General features: G+C 29.4%; 1 protein-coding gene across 5 annotated transcripts in view; it reads right to left on the bottom strand.

The window, feature by feature from the left end:
* LOC142325515 (uncharacterized) overlaps window positions 1–14,094 on the bottom strand; it is a 106,597-nt gene that overhangs the window by 51,867 nt on the left and 40,636 nt on the right. For all 5 annotated transcript variants that reach the window (XM_075367378.1, XM_075367377.1, XM_075367381.1 and 2 more), the window contains 3 exons: window positions 9,164–9,442; window positions 7,468–7,555; window positions 3,818–3,996 (listed from right to left, as the gene is read on the bottom strand). In XM_075367378.1, coding sequence (XP_075223493.1) covers window positions 3,818–3,996; window positions 7,468–7,555; window positions 9,164–9,442 — 546 coding nt within the window. The remainder of the gene's footprint in view (window positions 1–3,817; window positions 3,997–7,467; window positions 7,556–9,163; window positions 9,443–14,094) is intronic.

Raw genomic sequence — 14,094 nt, 5'->3', positions numbered from 1 at the left:
CTACAAAAATTATAACTTCAATTTTTGAAATATACTTTAAACTATAATTATTATAAGTAACTTATATTTTAATTTTATAAATGTTATAATTTATTTTAAAAACTTACATTTTTATTTTCAAAGAGCCATTCATTTCTTTAGAAGTTGCACAGAATCAAATGAGAACTGACAATTTAAATTTGTAGGTTAAGTTGATTGTTATTGAATGCACGTGTATACATCATGAAAATTCATGAAAAATCTTGTAAAAGACACACTTCAATACTGCACCTTATATATTTGCACAATGTATATTTTTTAATTACACTTTAAAACATTGTTTCAATAAATAATAATATAATATTCTCAATAAGTGTGCAATTCTAGTACACAAGAATTTTAATGTAATAACAACACTAAGCTATGACGCAAGTAACTGATATGTGTAAAAAGCAACAAAATAAAATAAAAATCCTAGAATCCGATCGCAGCACCAACTACCGGGTCTGACTGATATGCCAAAAATAAATAAAAAATGTCTAAAACACGATCGCAGCGCTGCCTACCGGATCCAGTTGTGAACTTTAACCATCCCAAGATCAACAACAACACATAAATAAATTAAAAACGCATTTTCTATCTGATCAAATTGCAAATCTAAACCATTCTCGAATCAACTTAATCACACACATAAAATTTCATCAAAATCAGTCTAGCCGTTTAGGAGTTCAGTCACATACACACGAACACAATAAATATATATATAATATTCCTCACAAATATTATAACATGTTACACTTACACTGAATTTAAACAATTATTTTTTTTTTATTATTGTGAATACGTATTGAAATATTTCAATGTATGCAAGTATACAAGCACAGCCGAGAAGCTACGTGGTAAGGCTAACTATAATTCACAGTCTATCTTTACTGTATACTAATCTATACGTATATGCGTGTATGGGCATATATAGTGAAAGAGAGAGCGTGATAGAGAGAATTATTGTGAATCACCAGCAGTTTTTTTTCCCATCCTCTGCTACTACATATTATATTATACACTCAAATATGAATATATATATATATATATATATATATATATATATATATATATTCTCGCTCTATGCCTTTTTCTCTTTTGTGTATAAATATATATGAAAGAGAAATTTACAAATATATATGCTTACCATCTTGCGTTATATACAGATTTTGATTACGAGCCAGCAATTTTTTCCCCCATGTTCCCATGTAATTCGTATGTACAAAAAAGTCTGACAACACGCCTAAAGAAGTTTTCACTTCAACAATTTAATTTAACAATACCATTATGAAGTATCACGGATAATAACATGCCCCACACATTATACCTCTGGTATAAAAATCCACATCATATGCACAAGGCAGAATAAAACTTAAAAATTAAATAAGAACAATTATTACATGCAATATTATGTCCCATATACTACAGCATGGGTGCATAAAGCTCAAACCTTATGTGTAAAGCAGAATAATACTTAAAAATTAAATAACAATAATATAAAACAAAATTAACAATTAAAACACGCAATATCACAGGCAAAAATATTCCTCACTTAATACAATGTAAATGTAGACTCTACGCCGTATGCTGAAGCCGAAATCAAACCACAATTAAATAATGATAGTAAAAATTTAATTAAAGCAGAATTATCATGTGACATATGCCAAACAGCGTAATTTTAAATAAAAAACATTACAATTACGATTAAATACTTGAATACAGGCTCATGGCCTTAAGAAGTAGCAAGACATTCGATAACATCATGATAATGATTCCTAAAATACTTCGGATGTTAGCTCTTAATTTAAATGTTTCATGCAAAGGCGCCTAACAGGCACAAACCACAAGGATGTGGTGTGTCTGTTATGCGCCATACACAACTATCTAATAAAGATTCACAATCTGTTTGTAACTATTGTAATTTATTTGAATTTCTTCTGTAAAATACTCCAAATTGTTGATTAAATTCAAATAAACATATATAGATGACTCAAAAAGACTCAAAATTGGCATATGTAAATGGAATCAATAAAAAATTTGTTGTCAAGTGATTTCAACTAGAAATCAAATTACTTTAAAAACAGTATATTTTATGTCTGTTATTGTGTTAAAATCACAACTTTGCTTGTTAGTATTTAAAATATGTCAAGAGTTAAAAAATAATAAGAAAAAAAGTCTACAAAACCATAGGAATCTGAAAATAGGCTTGCACATTCCATTTCCTTATCTTGCAGATATTAATAAGATTCTGCTTTTAACTAGAAAAGACTTTTCAAAACATTACTTCTCAAAATCCATCATACTTATGTGATAAAGTAGGGTTTCATATAATGAATCCATATCTTAATAAGTTTTGCTGAAAATGTTAGTATGCAACACTTTTCCTTTGATGGAATTTATTAATACTCTTTTTTAACATACAAATGATTTTAATGCACAATTCTTTTCAGATGATAATGACCTGATGCAAGAGTTTCTTGATGTAAAAAGACAGTGTACCTTATAGATATGGCATTACACCTTACAATTTGATGATTTTTTTAATCATTGTCTTGATGCCAATACTCTATAACAACGCCCTTCTTCCAGTTAACGTTGAGTCAAAGTTTCGAAACAGTTGCTGGGGAACAACTATAAAACCATTCCAGATAGATTACTGTAACTTTCGGGATAAGGTATCAGTCAACTACTTACCTTCTGATGAAAAATAGATTTTCAACTCCTTCTTAGGAGGTCACCAAGGGGTTCTAACAAAAACATTTTAAATGGTAACACGCTTTGTGTGATCATTTTAAACATCTCTTTAAGAAGAGAAAAATTGTATAAATAAAAAGTTGGTATGATGTTTGTACCTGAAATGGCAGTGGGGTAAAGTTTGGATTTTGAAAAAATTATATTGATAATTTAAGGAACTGTTATCACAAGTAAATAAATTGATAATTTGTTTAAATGGATATTATCAAATATTTTTATTTTTTAAAAATAAATAAATAAACATTTGCCTATTTACTTACATTTCATTTTAATAAATGTTCAATATGTCCTAGAAAGTAATCCAATGGTGACTAGTTGGGTGATCTCACAGGCCATTCTATTTGACTCCCCTCAGCCAATTCATCTTCCACGAAAAATTGCATCTAAGATTTCATGTAACTGAAGACTGAAATGAGGTGGGGCACCATTTTGTTGAAACCAAATGTTTTGGAAGTTGGGGCAAACAAACAAGCATGTAGCTGACCATGCACGACTGACAAATTAAAAACCGCAATTAACGGCATACGTATAAGAAAATCCAATATATCAGCTGGTTAAATTGTTTAAAAAGAATGAAACGGGTGCAGTGTTGTATTGATATTGAAGGAGATCATTTTTAAACACCTTTTATAAATATTTCAGATATTATAATATTCGTTTCTATAAAATAATGAAATAAAAAGTAATAATTAATAAAGTTTCATCATTACACTTCTACAATTCCAGTGCACAACTTTCCGAAAGTACTATAGTTCCAAGAAAATAATAATTATAAAAAGTCTTAGAAAAGATTTACTATGACAAATACTATAATTATATCAAAACAATAATAGCTAGCATAAAAAAAAGTATACTGAATTAAGTTGAGTGATTATAAAATGTGTAACTACATATAATTTTCTGCAATTTTATACAAAAAAGAAACAATTTTATTATATAAAAATAGAATTCAAAACTACCACTCAAAAAAAAATACACACATTCAAATAAATAAAGTTAGAAGAAATTAATTAACAAGAAAACACTTAGCACATTTACTTACTTTGTCGGTTTACAAAAATTTTTATGATTATACCAGTCTGATATCTGGCAATTTCTTGAGCAATAAAACTGGATCTCACAAACACTACAAACATTGCTAGTCAATGCATGACAGATCTTACATTTCTCTCTCACATAATCTTTTGGTAAATCAACCGAACGATCATTTTCATAAATACCCTGTAAACAAAGTACATCAAAAATTAGTTAATGCAAAATATATATAAAACAAAAATCACTGTAAGTTTTAAAGTAATAAGAAATTATTTAGCGTTTAACATAAAAAGAATGAAAAATAGAAATAAAGTAGATATAGTGTTAAAAAATTTTACAATAGAAATAAAATAAGTACAGGAAAGTCAACTTGACTGCAAGCAAAACGGGGTTTCAACTGTAAAAACTTAAATATCCATAAAACTGAGAACGCCAAAAATTAGCTTAAAAAATGGATCTAAACTTGACATCATTTTTCAACTTATTTACCGATTTACTAATAGAAAATGTTAAACTGGTGAAAATATTGTGTTATACAATAAAATAAACAATGTTATAAAAAACTTTAAGAAATTAGATAAGGAGTCCTTTTGAGTAGGATTAAAATCTTGTAATAACACACAAATTACCTGATATATAAACTTAGTATTAAGTTAACAATATGTAAAACTTCATTGCTTAAAAACACATAGTTGTTTTTACAGACTAAATTAAGAAAAATAATAGTCTTTTTTTTAATTAAATCAAGATTATAAATAAATTGTTTACATGAAAGTACATCTTTTAAACTTTTTACTTTTTTTTTACTATAGAATACTCTGTTAGCAAACATCTAATAGTATTAACTGATATTCATTTCATTCATTACACCCTCTCAATCACTCTTTTATTTCACTGTTTGGGTTATCTCCTCTGTTTCAATAACAAAAAAATTTGGTTAAAAAAATTGTTCTTGTCTTATCAAATGTTTACTAATTTTTGTTATATAACAATGAGGAACCATAAAAATATTTTTGTTACCAACATAATACCAAAATATAGTAGCAATTCATCTAAAGATTTGCAAAATAGATCATAAGTCAGATTTAATGAGAGACATTCACATCAATCCGGGACTTTTTGTTATGGAGAATCCACTGCATTCTTTTGGTTGTACACATAAGGTAAAAGTGTCAGCTGCTATTACCGCATGGGATGATGGTGGGAATCAAAGTCAAACAACAACAACAAAAACAATCAGTCATAAAGTACATCGTGTCCAACGTAGTGAATGGATGTGGAACAGCACATTGTAATGAAATTTCTTATGAATAAAGACATAAAATCCAGTGAGATTTATTCGTAACTCCCCTCACAAATACGGTGATGAGACTCTTAGTCACAGTAAAAAATTTGAGTGGTGCAAAAACGTTTTAAAGAAGGCCGTACATCAGTGAGTGATGATCCTGGTTGAAGTGATTTGCAGCCACCAAAGTTATGGCCTCAGTTTTTTGGGATAAAAATGGCATCATTCACATCAATTTTCTACCCCGTGGAGTCATTATAAACATTTAGTACTACTGCAAAATTCTTCAAGATGTGCACAATGTTCTCAAGAAAAAAATGGCCTGGTGCAATTACTAAAAGTGTTCTGTTTCTGTAGGACACTGCATGACTGCATACAGTCCACCACATGACATGCATGCTACAAGATCTTGGCTGGGAGTTATTGCCATTCCTCCCCTGTACAGTCCAGACCTTGCTCCCAGCAATTTTCACCTGTTCAGGTGAAAATACCTGTTCAGGTTCTTGAAATTGTTCCTGGGAAGCCAGCATTTCAACAGCAATGAGGTGAAGCAATCAATCTTATTTTGGTTTCAACATAACAACAAATCTTTCTACACTGCAGGTATCAGGTATCAGGGATTAGTGAAACACTGGGATAAATGTAGGAGTGGATTACATCGAGAAATAGAAGTATTTTTTACTATCATATGTTCTATATTTATTAAAAATTAATAGTCCTGGATTGACCTGAACACTCCTTGTAAATATTAGTGACTATCTTAAGCTCAGTTTTAATAACACAGTTAAGTTTAATCCCAACCACAACATAGAAAACAATAACAGAGAATAAACAGAAACAGTAGCATGCTCAGTATTTAGCTCATGCTATTCAGTCACATTAGAGAACAAGAATAAGAATGATTGTAGTCATTCAGATAACTAAATACTGGAATGTAGTCAATTTGGACCAAGCCAGTCACAAAATTTTAAATTTACCAATCTATTTTAAATCAGGACCCTAAAATTTAATATCTTGTTTTCTCATTTACCTGCAAACTCCATTTTAAAAATTAGGAAAACAAATATACTTTTAAATTGAATCAAATAAATTTATTAATAAATTAGAATATTATATTCACAGACTTAAGTTTAGACTAAGTGATAAACCGTGAAATAATTTATGAACCGGAAAATTTATTAAACTCAGTAAAATGGTTAGAGAAATGTTGAATGTACATTGGTTATTCTTAAAACATTTGTCTAAAGTTTGAAAACATAAAATTGACTATATGATGTCTATACTTAGTCTGCGAGAAGATAGAATTTCTTTCTAACTTTGAATATTAATATACATTAATAATAAAAATAATCAATACAATTTTTTTAATGCAAGTTTAATTAAAAATAAAGACCAAAGTTGTTTCTCAAGTCCCGAGTTACTTCTGCAGAAATGTTAAAGACTTTTTAACGTCAGACAAGCAGTATTGCTTTTGGCATGACACTCATAGACTTAAGATAGGAAAAAAAATTGTTACAAGTAACCAATCATTTAGAGTTTTAACTCTAAAATATTATTTTTACTATACTAATACTGATACACATATTACTTGCACGTAAGTACAAACTGATTTGTATTATACTTGTGCATGCATACACAGCTACCCTACAGTAACACATTCACTATTAATATAAAGAGGGAGAACATGAATTTTATCTATATTAATATTGGGGAAAAGTTTTTATCTTAGACTACCTTCATCTAGCATGTAAAAACAAATAATTCTTTGCAATAAATCATGGAAATGTTTTCCACCTATAAAGGTCTCAAAATTTCTTCATTTTGATTGTTGTCCTTTGAATAGTGGCTATGCTAATGCAGGAAGTTTTGTCTTCCTGCTTCAGTTGGAGTTGTGCCAGTTCTAAAGAAAAAAGTAGGGATTAGATACAGCAACAGTTATAGTCCACAAAGAGTAATTTTTTTAATCGTTCCCTATTAAACCTGTATATTATAGTTATGCACTGTCTTATGACAGCAGTAGTCTCATGCATCAACTTCAGGGACAATAAAATTGTAAGATTACTCCTGGTGCATTTGATTGTAACTATTTTATTGAAAGATATTTATTAAACCTTACTTAACTTTAACTAAGATCAAAAGAACCTTTCTTAATTTTCAGTATCTAAATTAAAGAGTTTCATAAATCACTAATAAATATGCACCATATTAATGGTAAAAATTCTTATAATAAAATTGATTTTTACCCTTTGCAAGTTCAAAAAAGGAGACAAATTACAATACTGTATTAATATAAAAATTTTCAGACATAACTGTAATTAATTTTAACTAAAAATTGAAAGAGAAATAAACAACTAAAGATAAATAGACATTACATTCTTTTTTGAGACATAATAGACAAGTGCCTTCTGCAACAGTGTATCACGTTCTTTAGAATAACATGGAATGTCATAATTAACTTCTCTGTAAAAAAAAAAATAAGTATAACAATTACAAAATATTTTCTTTCTTTATTTTAATGAAACATAATAAATTACTTGAAAATTTATAACACAAGAGTATGAAAAATAAATTACCATAAATTCTAGTAATAAATGAACATTAATCACACACAATTTATAAAACTGTCTAAAACAATAGCATTTATTGATAACATAATATAACCATAATTACAACTTAACAAAATTTATTCCAAAAACAAATTAGATAATTTGTTGAACAATAACAGTAGAAGAATTATCACAATAGATTTTGAGTAATTCTGATATCAACAAAAAATAAAAAAATTACTAATTTTTTACATTTATAAAATTAAATTTTTGATAAAAATATCTAAGGTAGAAATGTTCACTACAAACTAGATTTTTTATTAAAAATCAAATGCAGTATATCCTTAACATTCATTATAACAATTCTCCTTAAAATTTGCTAAACAACTGTACATTTATGCATCCTTGCAACAGAACAATACATTTTTATTAGTTTCACTGACTCAAAACTAACTATTCCTTTCTAATAAATGCTCTTTCATTCCCATATTGTTTTAACTATTTTATATTTTTAGTCTCCTTTTTATACTCTTCCACTAAAGATTGCGTCATTTTTAAGGAATGCCTACATTAAAAAAAAAATTAAAAATTAAATGTCAGTCAAGAAAGGAATATTATTTTTAGAAATGATATTAACAGAAAATTGTAGAAATGAAAGCTATTTGTTTTAATAAACACTTAATAGAACGAAATAGTCATTACGTAGCAAGATGGAGCTAGACCTGAAGTGTAAAGCGTAATAACTATGCATGGATATGAAACATGAGCACTAAGAAAAAGCAAAAAAAAAAAAAAACGGCTACAGGAATTTGAAATGCAAACATACAGAAGATTAAATCGGCATACTGAGTAAAAATTATCAAGTAATGAGGGTAAATGAGAACAAAAGCCCAATCACAACAATTGAGAATAGGATAGAAAACTAACACATCATAATAGAAGGGATGTTTAAAATTGTGCTAGACTGATCAGAAAAAGATACCAAAGAGGCTGGAAAAAGTAAAAATTATAAATGATGTAAAAAGAAAAGCAGTAACTAGGAAATAAAAAATTAACTGAGAACAGAGAATGGAGACGAACGTGATGATCATATGGGATCATGATGATTAAACAGAAACAAATAATACAGGGAACATAAATAGTTCAACAGCCTTAATAGCAAAAAATTGATTATTAAATTTTTCTGATTTTTTTTCTTAATTAAAAAAAGAAGGAGAAATTGAATTATTGGTTTTATCCATGTCCTTAGAAAGTAAGGAAAAATCAAGTGATCTCACAGCAATTAACAAAATTAACAAACAAGGGTTTTTGTTTAATAACAAAAATATTCCCTTGACCTACACTTACCTATGTAACACTTAAACTAACAAGAGTTGAACATATTACGCTATTAATACTAAATTTAAGGTGATTTTTTAATGCAAAAGATATAATTTTTTTTTTTAATGCAAAAGATTATTAACAGAAATGTAATAAAAAAGACTTAGTTTAAAATAAAAAAAACTGTGAGAAAATTGTATACCTTTTCTTAAAGACATAAAATCCACGTCCACATGAAACTGTACGACTACCCGAATTATCAACATGTATAGTAGGATCAAATATTTTATGAGATACTTCAAACTGGCTTCCCTTACATGCATTAAAATAACCATTTTCATAACCAATAAGATCATCTTCACCATCATAACATTCCAAATAATCTTCATAATCCATAAGAAATTTCTGCGGATTGATACCGATTCCATTAAATCTTGGTTGGCTTACACAACTTGCCCCACGACCATAACCTTTACCTGTCCTGAAAAAAGAAATAACATCATGCTTACAATTTCAAACTATCACAATCAATAATTAACGTAACAACACTTTCATGTTTGATAGATTTCTAATGATGTTAAAATTACTATCTTGTAAGAATATTTAATATTTTAAATTAAAACATTCAGTACTATAGTTCATGATCCTAACAGTAGTCTAATAAAATATTTATCTATCTTATTAACATCACATAATATTCAATAATTTAGCTTATACTGACAAAATTAATAATTCATTATCTACAATTTAAGATCAATAATATTAATACAATAACAAAATGATAATAATATATTATATACAATGTATACATGATAAAAATATATAATTTATTTCTATACAAATTGCATGATCTCAGTATCTTACAACACTTAAATACAAAAAAAAAAATTCACGAGGCTTAATTTTATATAGCATAAAAATGAATCACAACTGCACAGCTTTAACAGAGTACTGAAATTAAAATAAAGATCCACAGATTTATATATACTTATTTTTCAATTAAAAATATACAAATTAAAAATATCTGGTAAAAAATGAAACAATACCACACAAAAAATGACTAAACACTTAAAAATTACATAAATTTTATTTAATCCTTTTTTAACTAGGTACTAGTTGTCTATTTTTCTGTTTAGCCTCAAGAATCACCGTAAGGTATTACTTCAGAGGATGAATGAGGATGATATGTATGAAAGTAAATGAAATGTAGTCTTTTACAGTCTCAGGTCGACCATTCCTGAGATGTTTGGCTAACTGAAACCCAACCGCCAAAGAACACCGGTATCCATGGTCTAGTATTCAAATCCCTATAAAAGTAACTGGCCTTTACTAGGATTTGAACCTTAGAACTCTCAACTTTGAAATCAGCTGACTTGCAATGATGAGTTAACCACTACACCAGCCCGGTGGGCTAGGTACCTCCTATCTAATTTTAAAAAAATATTTTTTTTTATTAGATATAAATTTAGTACTTTTTTATAACAATTTATTTTAACATTTAATATCCTTGGGTAAACTGCGATTCTTTTGAAAGCAGGATCAGGATATTATAGTATTTCCTAGACCTAGTTGAGTATAATAAGTTTGTAATTTTTTTTTAGAAACTTCATTGCTATTAAAAAAAAAATAATTTAAATCAGAGAATAAAGTGAATTACAATCTTCAGCAGAAAGACCAAAAAGAAAGAACACAAAGACAAAATATAAAAATTGTAAAACTAAAAATATGAGGCCAAGTATAACACGCAAGAGCAGGTCAAACAAGAAAAAATACCAAAAATGACAATTTACTTTCGTATCTAAAAACAACTTCTTTCCATCCAGATGCAATTTCAAGACTCCATAACACAGAAAAAAGAAAAGTAATCAGTATAGGAATATAAATATGAGGGTAGATCAATAATATCAGTGTTTGAAGACAGCTGGCATTGCTGATGAAAGGTGGCATTACTACTGTAGAAACCATCTATCAAACAACACCATACAAAATTTTAGATTGATTTTTAGGTTAGTTTTTATTTGATGGCCATTTGTATTAAACATATTTGGTGTTTTTTGATACAATGGGAAAAGAACAATATCGATCTGTAATTTGCTTTTTATTTTTGGATGGAAAACCATGCAAAGAAATAAAAGCAAAGTTGGATTGGGTCCATAAGGACTCTTCACAATCTATGACAACTGTGAGATATTGGTTTAACAGATTTAATCATAGCTGTACATCTGTTTTTGATGAGGAGCGCCCAGGTCACTCAGCAGATGTGGTTACTGAGGAAATCGTTAAAAAGATCCATAACATGATTTTTCCTGATTGCCAAACAAAAGTGTGTGAAGTGTGTTCTAGAGGCTGTAGGTGATAGTACAGAACGGCAATAAACATTTTAAATGATAAGTTAAGAATGAGAAACAACCCGATGGGTGCCGCAATTGCTCACTTTGGAAAGCAGATATGGCTGTCAACTTCAAAGCAGTGTTAGGATCTTCTTAAGCAAAATCTGCAGGAGTTTTTATGCCAAGATATTACCATTGATGAAACCTGTATCCATTACTACATGCCAAAGACAAGACTAAACAACAATCAAAGCAATGGGTTTTGCCAGGCAGCTGCTCTAAAGAAGGCCAAGACGGTCCCATTGGCCGGAAAGTTCATGGATATGATTTTTTGGGATGCGAAGAGAATAATCTTCATAGACTTCCTGGAAAAAGGAAGCACAGTCACATGGCATTACTACAGCGAATTATTGGACCGATTCAATGAGAAATGAAACAAACACGGCCCCACTTGGCAAAGAAAAATGTGCTGTTTCGTCACGACAACACAACAGCTCACTCATGGAATAATCGTGGCCAAATTGCATGAACTGCTGCTATAAATTGCTACTGTATCCACCGTACTTGCCCTACCTGGCTCCCTACAACTTCTTTCTGTTTCCAAACATGAAAACTGACTCAAACAAAGAAGTCATCGTCAAGACAAGGCCTATTTTGAAAAGTTTGACAAATGGTATTTTTCAGAGGGGTTTAAAAAATGGTAGGGTCATTGGGAAAAGTGTATCTTAACACGAGGATAGTGTTGAAGAATCTAAAAAAGTTTTTGTGAAAAACCTGCATTTTCTTTCCTAACACGGGTACTACTTCTTGATCCACCCTTGTAGAATAATCAGGCAAACAAAACTAACATAAAGATTACAGTACGATAGAAAAAAATGATACACAAGAATCCAGCAATCAATTTAGGCAATGAAATATTTTAAAAAATCAACAAAATAACAAAGGTAGGACTACCCAATAAGCCATAATAGACAAAATTACAACTGGTCAATATTAACCAAACTTTTCACAGATTTGAAGAGCTATCCTAGACTAGATAGTAGTTTTTAATATTCCAGTCATCTTTTTTTAAGTGGCATCAGCTGCTTCGGTCATTACAACTCAAGAAACTATTATTATTTATCCTGCCGGCATCAAAGAATATTAAAGAATTCTTGTATACCGTTACATGCCTTTAGCAAACTATATTCAAACCTTACAATAAGTAATCAAATTGATGCTTTGCTTTGAAAAACATGTAAAGGCATATAGTTTGACCCTGCTCTTTTATTCACTGCACTAGTTTCATATTTTTATGACACTATTTATAAGAATTTTCATTAAATTATTATTTTTTTTTTGTGACAAGTTTTTAAAATACATTTGTCTGAAATATAGTGTTATATTTCATAAATTTTAAAATGAATTTTGTCTATTTGCAATTTTATAATTTTCATGATATTATATTTTGTTCCCAAGAATACTTTTCAAAATTGGTAAAAACAGCCCATTTTCATAAAATTCTAAGTTAATCCATTGACAAACAATCAAGTTATTGCAGACAATTAACCCAGCGGTACGCTTGCACACCATAATGCAAGCTGATCATTTTTTGCCTGTTTTTATTTCCACTAAATGTAATAAAAATGTAATAATAAATAATAATAGTAAACTAATAAAAATAAACAGCTTGCATTACAATGAATAGTACAGAATAGTGAGATAAAACATAACTTAATTTTACCATGAAAGTATTTTTGCAGGATCCAGCACCTTCAGTTACTAAATTCTACAATTACAATAAAACATTTTTTTTTTTAATTTTGTTATTCTGTCAAAATTGTTTTCTTTCATGAAAGTTTTTTTGAAATTTATTAGGACAAATAAGCAAATTCTGCTGTCCAGTACTGGAATCTAAGAAAATCATACATAAATGTTTTAACGCAATCATAGAATTTAATAACTGAAAATGCAGGATCCAATGAAAATAGATTCATGAAATTAATATGTTAAGTTAACGTATCAATTTAAAGTGTTTTAAATTGTACAGTACGAATATCATACTCATCTACCGTACGCTTCGTCGACTTTCAACAACAACGATGAAATTCGGATACCGATACACCAACAGGATGTGTACACGTTACCGCATAAAAACTTTTTGATGGTTGAAGGAACTACTAAGGCAGGTGATAAAATGGCAACAGAATCGTGGTTAACAAACAACGCGATACCATTTCTCTTCGAGGAGATACGATACGAGATAAAAGGAACGGAGATGTGTCGTGTACAAAAGTTGGGAATAACGACAACGATAAAGAATATCCTATCGTTGCGTAAAAGTGAAAAATATATTTTGGAAAATTTCGGGTGGAAGTTCGATGTGACGAATAAATTCGTTTTGGATGAAACCACAGGAAGATTTTGTTTCTACGTACCGCTGCGTATGCTGGTGGGTTTTGCTGAAGACTATAAACACATAATATTGAACGTCAAACAAGAATTGGTTTTGCTTAGATCTTCCAACGACGTGAACACACTAGTGTCTTCCAAAGAGGCAGCTGATTCCAAGTTGAAAGTGACTAAGGTAGCGTGGAAAATTCCGTATGTACACGTTGCCGATACGATGCAATTGCAATTGTTGAAGGTAGTAGAACAAGATAGACCGTTAGCGATAGCTTTTTGTTCATGGCAAATCGACGAATATCCGGCTCTACCACAAACAAACATACATTCATGGACGTTAAAGACGTGTGCAAACAGAGAAGCCGGGATACGTGATATTCGGATTACAGACGGACAGAAAAGGTAAAGCTACAAAGTC

Source organism: Lycorma delicatula, chromosome 5, assembly GCF_047948215.1.
Source record: "Lycorma delicatula isolate Av1 chromosome 5, ASM4794821v1, whole genome shotgun sequence".
NCBI lineage: Eukaryota > Metazoa > Arthropoda > Insecta > Hemiptera > Fulgoridae > Lycorma > Lycorma delicatula.
Note: the sequence above shows the minus strand (reverse complement) of the source record. Positions and strands in the feature narration are given on the sequence as shown.